Here is a 15,920-nt window from a genome sequence, read left to right as displayed (position 1 = left end):
CACCAGCCATCAGTGAATGACAAAATGTTGAGACTCTTTATCTTTTCATTAATAATGAGTGTTTCCAGAACAAAGAATCGGAGTTTCGTATTTAGCTTGTCACCTCAATATTGATTATACAGACTAATATCTACACCATTTTGGGTTTTTTAAAACAAAACAAAAAATTTTTTTTTTTCATCATTAAACCAGTGGCAAGCCTGCTGTTGGTAGTAAGGGTTAGTCTGATTGTCCAGGTGAAGTTTCAGAAGGAGAAAATTTCTATGACATAGACCAGGAATTGGAATAGTATAGTATCTCACAGTGCATTTTGCTGGATTTGAAGTTTAGGCTTGCACGACTGCCTCTATTAATTCTGACAAATATTATTATTTATGTGAAAAGTATGAGTTCTTTCATTTATTACTTTTCTTTCAGAGAGGCAAAGAGAAATGTGGAGGCATTGGCAAACTCTTCAGAAAACAGACAGACTTGCAGCATGCAGGCTGCAGATCCAGTTGAGGTGGAGGCTAAAGGCACAAATGATGATCATCCTTTTCCAGAACCTAGACTCCCCTATCCATTTACCTCTTGTTTGACTGAGAAGGAGCAGAAAACATACTTATATCTGATGACTAAGTACTCAAAAAACCCCCTCCATTTTCAAGTTAATGCAGCAAGTCAAAGAGAATTATTCACGTATCTGGTAAGCGTGCATATATGTACGTAGGAACGTTGTAGAGGGAGTCATACAATTTTATTACAAAGAGTTAAGGAAAATGTAACAAAAATGTTTTTAAACTCAATTTGTTGTAATTTCCTTTTAACATAGTATTATGAATGGTAATAAAAGTTTAAAGTATTCAGGATAACATTTTTAATACAAATTGAAAGCGTATTTGCTTATTTCATTGAAAGTGTGTGGGGTTTCTGGGGATGTTTTGTTGTGGTTTTTAGTAGTAGTCTAAACAACTGTTGGTAAGTGTAGATCTTTGATAGCTGATCAAATGCACACACCCACCCCCCAAAAAACCTCATATTTTTAAATGAGAAATTAAGAGTTGACCTTGATGTGATTTTAGCGTTTCATAATGGCATGTAGCAGTCTTGTGTAATGTTAGGAGATGGATACATTTTGATGTGATCTCTGCAAGCACCCTGTAATGTGAACTTTCTTCAGTAGCATGTGAGGGGACCTATGCGTTGACCTTCTGTGCTTCACACTTGCTACAGTCTCAGCAATGCTGTTTAAATAGTGAAAGGCTATGTCTCATGTTGGTTGGAAGTATCATTTTAGTTGAATCCTGTATAATATAATTAATCAGCAAATGGTTTTGAGCCATTGCGTTTAGTTTTCCATGCTTCCTTGTTAATGCTAATTCCTTTATTTTATGCTGTAACAATGGGACTGTCATTCCCAGGTAAATCGGTACCTACTGTGTTATTGTTACTTATAATGTAATTGCTTATGAAGTCAGAGCTCAGGTATGTTTGTGGCTCTGTCATGTAAACTTGCTCCAACAATGTCTTGTAACCTTTCTTTTTATAAACCACCAGTGTATCATCGAAAGAAGCTTGCTGTTTGTTGGGGGGGGGGGGGGTGTTGTCGGGGGATTTTTTTTTTTTTTTTTTTTTTTTTTTTTTGAGGAAATGCACCTTGCAAAAAACATGCATATGCAAAGACTTGCCAAATTGAGCAGCACGTGGAATCTGTGTCCTCCCTCGTACCATCACCTGTACTACCTCTCTGGAAATTTTGCTGATAACATACCTAGCCTACAGGATTCCATTCTGTCTTTAAAAGTAGATTTTTCCTTCCCCCTAGCAAATGAAAGAAGTAGTAAATAATGAAATTGCAGAATTTATGAAGTTTGCCCAAAATGCTGCAAAAAGCTGCGCCCAAGATTATGATACCATCTCTGAAGATGCACTACGTTATACCGAGGTAATTACCGATACTGTGTTTAATACCTTCTCTTCTTAAATAATCATATTGGAATTGTGATTAAGATACGTAGGCACTGCTCATGGGGTCCAATGTTCCCTGAACTTCTGCTGATTCCATGTTGGCATGAGACATGGAAAGTAGCCTTTTCCTTTATGCTGTGCAGCATGACTTGGCCCATAGTTTATTGTAGCTAATAAGATATGGTATAAGTGAGGTCACTGAATACAATACTGTACAAAGATTTAGTCATCAATTAAGTAGATGACATCTTTATATTTGGGAAGGGAGAAATTACATTTTAAGTGTGCATTTACATTAACAAGCTGCTCCTAAGTATACACTACTAGACAGAATGTTAAGCATTCCTCCACAGTAGCATGCTACAAAGTCACTTTAATCAGAGGTTACTCAGGCTTTAATCATAATCATCTCCAAGTTCATGCTGTGTTAAATATCATCTTTGATGATTCTAAAATCAAACATGAATGCAACTTTATATATCATTCTTGGTTTAATAGCACATTTTGAGAAAAGAATTCCAGAATACAGGTTCGTTAAACTTTCCAGCAGTGGGTTGACTTGCTCTTGCTTGTTTTCCTTATAGTGTCTTGCTTTATTTGAAATGGCGTACTTATATACTTTTTGTTAAAATTTCAGTCTTTTCTAGTAAGTGCCGCATCACTTTCTTTTACAGGATAACACAGAAAAATAAATGTGTTTACTAAAGTAGAATGTTTCATTAAATTCAGAAGGATTGCTTCTATTTCACCATAACACTTTTTATTACGTGCTCTTTCATGCACAAGATAAATTTGTTCTTCCATTAACACATGGTTTGGGCACACGTGAGGACAAAAATCTTGCTTTTTTTTCTAAAAATTGGGATTGGCTTTGTAATTTTGTATCTTGCACTTGAGTCTGTTTTTCTAAGTGATGTTGTCTGGTCACAAAATGTCTCCAGACTTGAAGTCGTTTTATAGTTAAGTTGATATCCCAAGATAAAAATGAAACGGAGGCACATATTTAGTTTTAAACAATACTTGCAGAAGTAACTCATTCTAGTTACTAAATAAAACCTAAATGTCTTAAATACATAATTCATATATCAGAAAAAATTATCTTAGGATCTAGAGTTGACATGAAAGCAAGTTTCAATACATACGAAATCTTCTTATGTCTCTACCTTTGCGACTTCTGCCTAGGCGTAGTGTAAATTGGGTAGTAACACAAAAAATACCAGTCCCTCTAAAAGCCAAGATAAATGAACTGAAAAGAAAATAATTACCTTGTTTAGCACAGTTGAAACTGTGCTAAACTTTTTTTTTTATGATTGGTTTGAGCCTGTATGCATACATTGTTAGTCTTGCATATAAAGGGTTGAGGAGAGTTTAGAATATGTTTCAGTTCTGATACCAGTGATTGTAAGATTTTTACAGAATTGTACTGGTATCTCTAAGTTTTTAAATACTGTCTCTAACTGGAAAAGTTGAACAAGTCTGTTAGCAGTAATTGCTAAATATATCTGTGTTCTCTACCGAAAGTATATGCAAATGCAACTTGCAATTGCAGAAAAAACTTTAAAAAATTAAATTCTTATGAAAGATACAAATGCATAAACTATTTTTTCTTTTTATGTTAGGAATTATTACGTGCTTGTATTGGACATGCACAAAAGTATCCTGAATTTTACACACTACAGGAGATCATGAGCATTATGGGAGGAAAGTTTCATACGCAGTTGACCTTTAGGCTGGAAAAAAATCTTCTTGTAATGGTAATATCTTACATATACGTATTGTTTTGGTGTTATTTTCAAATAAGTAGAATTACATTTGGATTGTGTTACGCAAGGATTCAGGTTTTTTACAAGTATTATTCAGTGGTTGGTTTAGGGGTTATAATTTATAATTAAAATTGTTAATGAAAACATTGATGAAATTATTTTGGTAGTAGTAAGGCTGTTAACACCCTTCAAAAAGGTTGCATTAATAGTATTTTTTTTTTCTTTAATATAACACTAACTTTATAATGCACCTGCCTAAATTCTTAATATTTTTCACTATAAGAAGTGCACTGTTGGGTCAGCATGATTTCAAGTTAAAGCTATTTTCTGATACTACTTGATTTCTTCAAGGGTACGGCAAGACGTGGTAAAACAGATTTCCCTACCATGCCTGTTCAACTGCCCACAGACTACAAAACTGTTACATCTATTATAACTCCAGAAAAAAAGGCTTCTATTATGCACAACGTAAGTAACCTTTTTATTGTCATTTTTAAGGCTTATTTTGTAGAGGAGAGCACTTTGGTCCTTTTTATGTTTCTTCATACAGTTTTTTCATATTTTTTTTTTCCTAATCTTACACATCTTGTAGGATAGGAACATATTCTGTATCATTATTTGTTTAGTATTTCATTTATACCAATCACATTGCCCTCTTCAAAAGTTGAGTTATTACCTTTGGGAGCTAGTGCCTCTTGAAGGGACTTCCTCTGTTCTCTAAAAGAAACATTAGAGAGGTCCTTAAATTGGAACACACTGTCTGTGAAATCTGGATAGAATTGTTTATTACAGTGTTGTTCCTTTTAAACTTTGCTTTGCAGTTTCTAAGCTGGCCTCTGTGTGTGTGAGTGTGTACGCATGTATATAAATGCATGGAGGTGTAAAGGCTTCTGATTTAAGAAAGAAGTCCTGAGGGTAAGAAGAAATACTTTAGACTGTCTAGCTTTCTGAAAAGTTGATTAGGTTAGCTTACCCTGGGAATTTCTTTTGCTAAACAGCATAAACTCCATTTCCGAGTTAAACAATTTTTAGATTCCAGTCCACCTTGCTGTTAAATATCTGATGTTTCTGTTTGTGTTCTTCTACAGAGGACATCAATGAGGTTTTCATTCTGTGGAACTCATTTTTTTGTGACTGTTTATTCCAGATAATTTGTTATCCATTAATTTAAGGAGTTTGTTCACATATCAAAACCCAAACTTTCAACAGAGGCACTGTGATTGCAAAGACACTTTTGCTTCAGAAAGTAGCAGAGGTGACACAGGAGAATGATATATGCCTCAAGAGTTGTTGTAGCTATAAATAGAGAATATTTCTGATGAAGTCTCAGGTGGCAGAAAAAAGAACATAGCTAGACTTTTCTTATTTCTCTCTCACAGTCCTCAGTGCTCCTGGGCTTCTGTTATCTTCTTAGTCCTTGATGTTCTCCTCCTACCTCATGAGTATTCCCAGCCTCCTCTCTTCATGGAAACCTGTATTCATAATGTTTAATAATTTTATCATTTCAATTCTGAATTTGTATTCTTCATGTTTTTATATTTGTTTTACAGTTCTTTGTATGTAATCTATACTCAAACAACTGTGCAGTTTTAACCATACTTTTAAAGTTAGATGTCCTTTATTGTGATACTACTTAACTCGTAAGAAGTTCTGTAATATATGTGTGAGTGAATCTGGTTTGTTTTTTCTTTTTCTTCTGCAATGGACTCCCATATTTATGATCATCCATATTCCTATTCAACCTACTAATCCAAATTAAAAGGAATGAACTGAAAGATACAAGTAAAGAAGATATATTTTCTCATGCTGCAAGGTGGATGCATAAGATTCAGCCAAAAATCTTCAGGGGAATTTTTTGCTTTTTTATTTGATTCTGAAGCCTGGCACTGTGGTAGTATTTGGGCTTTTGGTGTGGGGGTTAATCCATGTTTGTTTGGATTTGGGCTTTTTCTTATGAATTTAAATCTATATGTGTATTTCTTAAAAAAACTTTAAAAATTTAACTTTTTTCTGTTTAGGATATTAGTTCAGATTCAAATGCAGAAAAACTTGCTTTGAAATACTGTCCTCAAGTTGTTTTAAGTAATCAGTCATTATATACTTTACTGAATAATCATGGACTTAACTACAAGGAACAATGGGAAATTCCAGTTTGCATTAAAATGATCCCTGTTGCAGGTATAGTATGTTTTTGTTGTAAAAATTACATTTTTGTGCATGGAGACCTTTATATATTCTCATAATCCTTTTCGAGCAGACTGAAGAACAGGAGATTAGAAGATCCAGTAAAACCAACTGTGGGAAAGTAGAAGGTAGTCTGGTTTAGGTCACACAGTAATAGAATAGTTTAATTTTGACTTTATTTAAAAAAGAAAGAAGTTAAGGTTAATGAAAATCATAATTGTAATTATAAGCTCAGATTTTTCCTTTTTCTGAAGGAAGCAGCACTCTAGAATGCAGCTATGAGAAAATAGTTTCTCTTAAGTACTTCCATGTTTTTAATTTAAGGAATCAAACAAAGTAATAAAATTTGACTTACTTTGTTCACACATTTTAAAGGGCAAGAATCTGAAGTGAATGTTTTCAGCTGTCATCTGGTAAGGAGTCAGAGACCTTTGTGTTATAAAGAAAAATGTTTAGTTTAATCAAAGTTATTATAAAAAAATAAACCTTAAAATATCCATTGCTATAGTTTGTACTCTGTTTTCAAGGAGGAAACCTGATAGCAAGGTAATTTCATAGTTTTCTACACCTTGTTCCACCTTGTTACTGAGAATAGTAACAACCTCTAGAGGTATCACCATTAACATTGAATTTGGACATACAGCTATTTTCCACTTGGGGGAAAAAAAAAAAAATCAGTTAAATGTCCTTTTGCTTTTCAAAACTGTAAGCTCTGCTCCTTGGAAAGAAAACAACTGCATGAAGCTGTTAAAATTATCAAGTGAAATGATTTCAATAAGCTAAAAAAAAAAAATTCTGAAGTTTTATGAAAAAACCCAAACATTTTCTGGAATTAAAAGGACCTATTTACATCATAGAATAATGAATGAATAATGAATGTCCATGGAGATCACTTTTCCCAATTGCAACAAAAAATGTTTTGAATAAACTGATTAACTCACCTGAATGCTCTAGTTTAGTTGTCAAGCACTCCATTAGTAATCTGAATATAGATTCCCACCCCCCCTTTTTTTTTTTAATACACTAGGGCTTTTTTCATTATGAGTATTTATAATGGTTATTGTCTTGGAATGTCTGTGTTCTGTGCATTTCCCGCAAATTTGTATAGCAGACCTCTGGATAGTAGTAAATAAGCTGTCAAATATCTGCAAATCCTACAAATTTTGCACTTTCCTACATGAGATTAAATTACTTTATCTGTAAAGACATGCCTGACTCCTTTTATATCAGCTTTACAGTTTTCAAACTTGAGTTTAGATCCAAAGTTAACACCTAAAGGGCATTCAGAATATGTTAGCAATATATAATGTTTCTTGAAGGGTTTCTCCTCTCTTTCCTTTTCTTCCTTCGCTGTAACCCACCTCTTGCATTAATTATATTTTTTTCATCCTCAGATCTTTTTTTTTTTTTCTAAAACACTGATACTATGTTCACCATGTGCCTTTGCTTTCTGTATAATATTGGGCAGGGTATCACTGTTATTTTTGGATGAATCTATGGATGATTCATATCTAAGTGTGTTAAGACGTAAACAAGAGAGTGGGGCAGCAGAGCCCAGACATAGTTACCGATTAGAAGAAATATAAACTGTAGCCATCACTTTTGGACAATAAGACTTTAAAAAAAAAAAAAAAAAAATTTTTTTTTTTGAGGTTCATCAAAGGAAGCAGAAAGATATGTTTGGAAAACAGAATACATTTGATGATACAATACGGTATAAGGAATGATGACTCCTAAATTATTTTACAAATTCTCTGTTTAGAACTGCATTTAAAATATGATCAACTGTTAATGTGGTATGTATAGCTGCTGCAGGATCCTAATAATTCACACTGTATCTGGACATACTTTTATTTTCTGTTATTAATGAATGAGAGGATAGTTTTTCACTTCTCCTAGTGTGAATGTGGAATGGATTTGACTATAATTGGAAGTTGAAAGATTTATTATTTAAATTATACAACAATCTTTTTCCTTTCATTTAATACATTGTCAATCTCTTTCTGTTCTTGAAAAGGTAGCAAACCAGCTAGAGTGGTTTATGTTGATTCACCTCTGCTGAGAAAGCAAATGACAGTAAGAGAGAGGAACCAGATCTTCCATGAAATTCCAATGGACTTCCTAGCAACTAAAATGTCTTACGTTTCGATTTCTGATGTGTTGATGGACAAACCAGCTGAGGACAATCTGTTTCAGTGGGATGTATGTAGCTTCATCTCCTTGTAAAAACAAACAAACAAGAACAAAAACCTATGTTATAATTCCTAAGTTACTTGTTCTGTGATAAAGAAGGAGAATTTAGGTTTCCTGTTGGTAGTTTACTGCTGAGTTACAGACGCTATGTTTTAAAATGCCTGTCTAGTTCCTTTAAATGCTTCTATTACATCGGCATCCTCAGCTTTAATGTTTACTTCATTAAAGCATATTTTGATCAGTTCATTTAAGTGGGAAAAGTTCTATGAATTTTATTTCTCTTTTGAAAGGCCTTTCAACTCCTAGGTCTTAAAATATTCTGTGTTAAACACAGGAATTTTTCTTTTCTACTGCCCCTCTCTCCCAACAGTCAAAATACAGATACTAGAACATTTTTTGTGTTTTCAATTTGACAATGTCTCATTTGTGATTAACATGTTCTATTCCTTGGGGTTGGTTTTTTTTGATGTTGTTGTTGTTTTGGGTTTTTTATGTTATTATTATTTTTTTCCTCCCTGTGTTAAGATGTCTTCTGATACCTACCAGTACAGGAAGATTCCTCTTCCAGATGACACAGGGATGGACTTTGATGATGATGTTACAGAACTGGAAACTTTTGGAGCAACTGTCAAGCTCTCAGGAACTTCTAAAATGGAAAGTACTTTTCCTACAGTTAGTAACACTGCTAAAGTTTTTTCACATAGCCTAAAAATGGGGAAAAAAAATACATCCACCATAAACAGTGGAGGTGAAGAAGGGAAAAACAGCATTTCTGAGCAAGGAGTTCCAGCATGTGCCAGCATGCAACTTCCATCATTAGATGGCATTCTATGCTTCAGCCCTGAAGGAGATTCATCTCATAAAAGCTCTAATTCAGAGGAGGTAGGACTGAGCAAAGCACAGCATGTCATGACCAAAGAAGCATTGTACAGTGAAACAAAATTAAATACTCTCTCAAATGCTGTTAGTTACAAGAAAGAGTCTGATACTGCCCAAAAAAATGAGACTTACGCTTCTTTATGCAGTAGTGACACGGATGAAGAGCGTTTGATAATTGATACAGAATGTAAAAACACTGATTGTTGCAAAACATCTGTACCAAACACTGTTTCTCATACCTCAGCAGAGACTGCCAAATCACCTTCCCCCACCCAGATTCCATTAGCAACCATGAGTGATTGCTCGGATATTACAGATAAGGGAAAAAATGCTTCCAGAAAGGCTACAAGAAAGTTGTCCAAAGAATTTGATCCTGTCGGACAGATTTTGAAAATGCAAACTGAACTTCTGAAGTCACCTTCCCAAAAAGCTCATGAGCAGCCAGTGGTGAGCTGTGATGGTTCTAATGCTACGCCAGCTCATGTGCCTCAATCTCCAAAACCATTGGTGACCTCCAGCACAGAAACTGTGCTAGCCCCTGCCTCAAATCCCAATGGCTCATCTAGAAATACCTGGACTTGGCTTTTTCAGGGAGTGCCAAAGAGTAAGTAATTGTGTTCATTGTGTAAGGAGTAAAATTTCAAATTTTTGATAAAAAGTAACAGAAAAACATTTTAACTCCTTCATCTGAAGAACATCCTAATAGTACATCTGTTAAATGTACTTAGAGATGTGACTTAATTTTTTTTTTTTTTTCTAAACAGTACCTTCTCTGTGTGACAATTACTGTCTTGCACGCATAAGGAAGCATTTTGGGAGCTGTTTGTCCACAGAGGTGAATGTGAAATATTGTTTTACTGTAGAGAAACAAAAAAGTTGTTATACACAAGGTTTTTGAGCAAGGAAAAGAAATCATTTAGTAGTGAAATGAGTTAGTTTTCCTCAGAAATTCAAGTATTTGAGTAGTCTGGTCTGCAAAAATAGTTTCATGTCAATCAAAAATTGAGTTAGTTTACATTTTCTATAGAAGAAAAATGTTATCAAATTATGCAATTAAAACTTGAATGAAAACTTGAAATGAGAACTCACTACAAGCAATTCTCCCAAGTTTTCAGGCATTCAGCTGGAAAATGAACCTATGCTATGCCCAGACCTCAAGGAAGAACTAGAAGTCTTGAAGATCCTAGGGACCATGAACTTTGAGGTTTTTCTCACATGCCTGAGTTGCTTCTGAGCTCTGTACAACTGAAGTTAGAAGCACTTTACCGTGTTAGGTAAATTGGCAGGAAACCAGGCAGGTTGCATCAGAACAGATACTTTTTTTTTCTCAGATATTTAATTCCAGTGAATCAATGCTTTTTGGTGGGAAAACATGTCTTGCTGGTGTTTTCTGACTAGCTATGCATTTGATCACATAGGAATTAATCTTAATTATTTAATCTGTAATGGAGACAGTTAACACAACTAATTCTGTTGTGTTGTCACTTCCTACATTTTTATCGATTTAACTGGATTTTAGTAGTCACTAAAAGACCATGTCTCCTCCCTCAGTTTGAAGGGTTGAACAGCATGGTACTCTTTCTATTTCTTCTTTTAAAAAGCCGGAGTATGAAATTCGGGCGTTTGATAATAGAAATTTTTTTTTTTTAATAGAGGTAGTGAAACCAATATTGCTAAGATGCTGAAGAGTGACTGTGAAAGAATAGAAAGCGTAATTCTACAAATGAAAGTTCTGTAGCAAGCTGATAAACCTCTATGCATGTCTTTTTTTGCAGAAAGCGAGAACTAAGTTAAATATTTTACTAACAGAAAATTATTTCCGGTCACTTGAATGATAATATCTCACACAGTATACATTTATTCAAAGATGCACATAAACTCCGAACTGGATAAATTTTCGATAAATAATGTTGAACAAGTTGGAGGTTTTTCTTGTTTATTTTAAATGTTTTGTTAAAATATCTCTAAGGGATGCAGGGATGTTTGTTAACCTACCTCGAAGCCGCACTTGGATGTCTAATAAGTGTTTCTTTTGAATATACTAGTATTGAAATTGATGGTAGCTTATGCCACCATCCAAACCTGAGGCTTGAGTTATTTTGGTAACTGATAAGTGGATGATGGCTCTCAGGAGGCATTCATGGTAAATAAATTTTTTGTCTCCATTGTGCTGAGTGGCTGTGGCTTAAAAAACAGCCTTTGAACTCCATTTCTACAAGAATGGAGTCTCACAGCTCTGTCTTTGTAAGAAATCTAATGATTAGGATAAAATATGTGGGAATATTTAAAAATATAATAAAATATAAAATATTTAAAAATATCTTTAAAAGTTACAGCGGACATTTTCCAAATTTAATTTTTTTTAATACATAAGTGACTTCTTGTGCCTAATGAGACAGTTTTCACCCCAAAATCTTAGGAGACAAAAAAGATCCTATTAAAAAAAAAAAAATAATAAACAAACCTACTGCAAGAGTAAAAAGCAAAAAGCTAGTTAGCTTCATGGTAAAGAATGTGCAAGCCTGTTGTTTTCTGTTTTATTTATTTTCTGTAGGAAAGCTGCCAAATGAACTTCAGATGCTTGAAGAAGACCCTTCAGAGTATGATGCACCTCAGGATGGCAACCTTGTGTATAAGCTGTTCAGTTTGAATGATCTGTTGTTACTTGTACGTTGCAGTGTGCAAAAAGTGAAGTCATTGCCACGATACCATAAAAAGAAAAAAGCCCAAAAGGTACAGGTTTTGCCGTTAGCTTTTTTGTTTTGGTTTGGTTTTTTTAAACAGTTGTGCTCAGCTGGCATCTCTGGGATTCCCAGTCCTTCGTAGCATTTGTGTTTTCACTCGGACAATTAGTACTTTTAATTGTAACTCTACAGTACGTGTTGTCTTTAAGTAAATATTTGCTGTAGGAAGAGAGGGAAGAATAACTTGTGATTTCTTTAAACCTGCTTGATTAGAAGATAAGCAAGTGTGATTCTGCATTTTTTACTACAACTGCATTACAGTAATATGTATGGGTAATTATACTCATGTAAACTAATGTCAGTTTGAACTATTCTTAAAAGTTAATGCAGTAATTAGGTTTTTGGCCGAAGGCTTTGAGAACGTTCATGATCATAAATACTTTCAAGCAGGATTCGGCCTTGCTGTTATGCCTAGTTAAGCAGAGCAGTAGGAGATAGAATGAACAACAGAGGACACATTTAAAGATAAAAAGAGATCCTATTCATTCTGCTTGAAAAGACTATGTTATACATCTTAGCAAATCGTTTGTCTTAAGGAATAAAATGCTTTAAATGCAAGTGTAATCCATATAGTCCTTATAACATCAGGAGAAGGAAAGCTTATTCTGGAATCCTCAGTAATTTATTATTTTGTCAAGAGACCTCTGAATCATTCAACAAATTTGATGTGATATCTCCCTCCCCAGAATACCAGAATTATGGTAGGCAGGCATTTTGTGAGGTGTGTATGCTTTGTTGAAGTGGAAATAGATCTTTGTAACTCTGATTACTTGCTAAGATTCCGTGCTCGAAATCTTATTTTGAAGAAATACCATCTCTTTGCTATTGATCCACTGCTTGTAAATGCCTGTGAATAGCTGCTTAGTTTGTTAATCAGAAACTGAGCACTGTTATTTTTTAAAATTCCTGCTGAAATTTAAACTGATTTGTCAGTGAGAAGAGGCTTGTATTTTCTCTTCTAGTGTTAACATGCAAAGATTAGCCTCTGATTTCAAATGAGAGTCCGAGCATTAGGTTCTAATTTCAAGTAAGACCCTGACAGGGGGAATAAGTGGCAGGATTCCACTAATAATAAGCAAATCAGAAATATAATAGTGTATTTTTTCTTAAATTCCTGCAGAGGGCAGTAGAGCACAGAAGTGTGAACTTCAAATTAATTTAGTTGCACGGAAAAATTACTTGGCAGCAAATTTTTATTATTTGTAAAGGCTTGCCTAGGGTTTTTTTTTTTTTTTTTTTTTTTTGTCCATTTCACCTTCCTCTGTGTAGAGTCTCTGTAGTCCAAAGTTTGTACTGTTGGTTTCATAGAAAGTGAGCCATCATACAAAAATCCGTGAAATGTCTTTGTTGCTTCAGCTGTAGTGGAGGACTATGATGATTATCAACAACAAAATGTAGTTCAACTGTGGACATTTTTTGGGCAGCGAGTGCTGATTTTTCTTGTATCTCACTTTATAGCTTACTCCAATATTCCTGTTGCCAAAACTAGAATACCAAGCCTATTATGGTGTAGAAGCTCTTACAGAAAGTGAAATATGTCAGTTGTGGACAGAGAGTATGTTGCATTCTGAATGCTTATTTTATATTGGTAAGTTCATGTGTTGATTTTTGCTTAAGAAACATGTACATCTGAATGTTCATAGAATAACAGAAGAGAAAAATATTTATTAAAGGTATATTCCACATGTCTTTATTTATTTTACCTTTCTAATTTTGGTTTTCACTTTTATCTTAAATAAGCACTTTGTCTAAAATTTCTGTTGGGTGGTAAATGAGGATATTTCAGCTTTGGTTTTAGATGAATAGCATCTAGTAATCTTTGTTTTCAAGAACTGCATTTATTTGTCTTTCAAAGACAAATGTATCTGTAAGTGTGAATTTAGTTCTCCAAAGTTAGTAATCTTCATGAGTTAAAGTATTTGGGTTTTGGGGGGAGTTTTTTGGTTTTGTTTTTTTTAAAATGAACCATATACAACATGAATTACTGCAGGAGTGGTAAAAATATTTCTTGATGAAATGTGAACTATAAATATGTCTTTATTATTTTGTGAAATCATTTTAAATAAACTTGTTATTACGTACCAAAATAGAAGATGAACAGAGGATCAGGTATGTGGCTCAGAGGATACTGATTCCTTGGCCTTTGAGTTTGCAGTATGGGAAAAGGTCAAGTGTTACTTATTTTTCCTTGAAAACAGGCAATAATCTTCATATTTCTACACTGATAACATGTAGACAGATAAGATTACAAGAGAATGAGGAAAAACAAGCAAGATAGGATTAAACCAAGTTCTGTCGTTCAGAAATAAGAGAAATTACATGCTTTGAAAACAATGTACATGTGTCTCATGTCTAAGGTACTGGAAATAATTTTCTGGCTTTGCAGAAATGAAAATTCCTAACAGGAAGAAGAAGAAAAATGCACAGCACAAGTTTATTGAGAACTTCTTTCCACAGCTATGATATTCCTCAGTAGTTCTGAACACTGGATGATCTTACTTAAACATTATTTTCTGGGTTTTCCTTTGTGTATCTAACTGATCCATGAAATTTCATTTTCTAATATGTGATATGACTTGAAACATCCCTGTCAAAGGGATGGTCTTGATACTCCTTATCCTGTATCATGCAGCAGATGGAAACAGGAGATAATGTAATAGAATCTATGAATGAGAAGTACCATGCATTCAGTGAGAATGAAGCAGGAAACTACAAATCTCGTGTAGAAGAGATGACAGCTGTAATTCAGAGCACAGAAAATAAAAAGACAATAATGCAGGGATAAAATCATGGAAATATTAGCAGAAAGATCTCTTACTTGTAAAGGCCATTTTTTCCAAAATCACATAAACTGAGCATACTAGGAATGCAGCATTATAAGGACAGTTTCACTAACAAATGTCCTGTAGAAAATGCTGTATTCATGTTTGTACAATGACATTTTAAATGTCATGAAAGTTTTTATGTCTATTAGGATACATATGTTCTGTAGAGAAATGAAAATGATGCATATGAAGAATGTGGCCAGATCATTTTAACAACCCTTTTACTATATGGAGAGCTCTCTGATACCAGTTAACTTGTAATTAATAAGGTTTTGAAAGGGAAAATCTGCAACAAAGTGGTTAGTCAAAATGCATTTTAGAGTATGTTTGGCACTTGCTACAGAGCGAGGGCAATCCTGTTTGTAAATAAGTGTTCTGCAGTGGGGACTGCCTTGCTTTCCTGTTGTAGAAAAAATTCTCTGTTTTTTATGGTTGTTATGGCAGCAGCTGTGGCCTGTGGTTGCCTAACCTTTCCACTTGTGCACTGAGTTACATTTTTGCTGTTGGTGGCTCACATCAGAATACTATTTTAGAAATGCTGAGTTCTCTCTTTCCTAATTTTTACATACAAACTTCACATCCTATCATAGAATTATAGGGTTCGTGTGAAATCTAATATATTTGAGGTGACAGTTTTGCTGATTTGCATCTATCTTTGTCTGCTGTCCATCTTTAATGGAAATTGTCTTTCTAATTGTAAAAGCAATATTTGCTGTGGTTTTTCCCTTCTCTAAAAAAAAAATCCTCACAAAGAGATAATTATGCACGCAGTTCTCCATTTCTAATTATATCTTAATGTACAGTACTGAAGCATTTCTTCTCTTTTTTTTTTTTTTTAAATGAACAGAACAGTATACTGAATTGCACTGAAATTTAGCCCCCTGTAGAAAATTTTATCAGCATTTCTATTAACATTTCCAGAGTCACAAGCACTGTGAGGAAATAGTGAAACTAGAGAGCTGGCTAATCTGGCTGGAAATCTATCTAATCTCTCATCAGATACAGGTTACTTAATGTATGGCTTGGGTGCAGAAGTTTGCAGACAGCTCATCCAGCCATCTCCCCTTTTTATAGACACTGTCATGAGTGTAGGAGAAAGCAGGCTGTGTGCCGCAGGACTTGTTCTGGCATAAACAGTCATCCCCTTCTGATATGGGGGTTCCTCGGTGTTTCTGCTAGTTGTGAAATGGACACGGAGCTCTAGCCTGGCAGGCTTCAGTGGCCTGGCCTCCGACACACTGTCTGTCTTCATGTGCTTGGGAGAAAAAGTCGTTGGGATTGAGAAACACTGGTCATTCCAGTGATGGTGATGCTTGTTTGTCAGCTCTTGGATGTGCTTCTTCCAGCAGCAAACCCTGGAGTCTGCAGGGGTTCTCTTTTTATGT

At 34.4% G+C, this 15,920-nt stretch overlaps 1 protein-coding gene across 8 annotated transcripts in view; it reads left to right on the top strand.

Moving 5' to 3' along the window:
- Positions 1-15,920, top strand: part of ICE2 (interactor of little elongation complex ELL subunit 2) — a 41,045-nt gene that overhangs the window by 3,448 nt on the left and 21,677 nt on the right. For all 8 annotated transcript variants that reach the window (XR_008238135.1, XR_008238136.1, XM_052807053.1 and 5 more), the window contains 9 exons: positions 418-685; positions 1,805-1,924; positions 3,567-3,701; positions 4,062-4,178; positions 5,729-5,888; positions 7,912-8,096; positions 8,613-9,570; positions 11,521-11,699; positions 13,169-13,298. Coding sequence is in view for 6 of the 8 variants with exons in the window: in XM_052807053.1 (XP_052663013.1) it covers positions 418-685; positions 1,805-1,924; positions 3,567-3,701; positions 4,062-4,178; positions 5,729-5,888; positions 7,912-8,096; positions 8,613-9,570; positions 11,521-11,699; positions 13,169-13,298 (2,252 nt within the window). In the remaining 2 variants the exon portion in view is untranslated. The remainder of the gene's footprint in view (positions 1-417; positions 686-1,804; positions 1,925-3,566; positions 3,702-4,061; positions 4,179-5,728; positions 5,889-7,911; positions 8,097-8,612; positions 9,571-11,520; positions 11,700-13,168; positions 13,299-15,920) is intronic.

This window comes from Harpia harpyja, chromosome 14 (genome assembly GCF_026419915.1).
Source record: "Harpia harpyja isolate bHarHar1 chromosome 14, bHarHar1 primary haplotype, whole genome shotgun sequence".
NCBI classification, from domain to species: Eukaryota; Metazoa; Chordata; class Aves; order Accipitriformes; family Accipitridae; genus Harpia; species Harpia harpyja.
The sequence above is the reverse complement of the archived record's forward strand: the minus strand, read 5'-3'. Positions and strand labels throughout refer to the sequence as shown.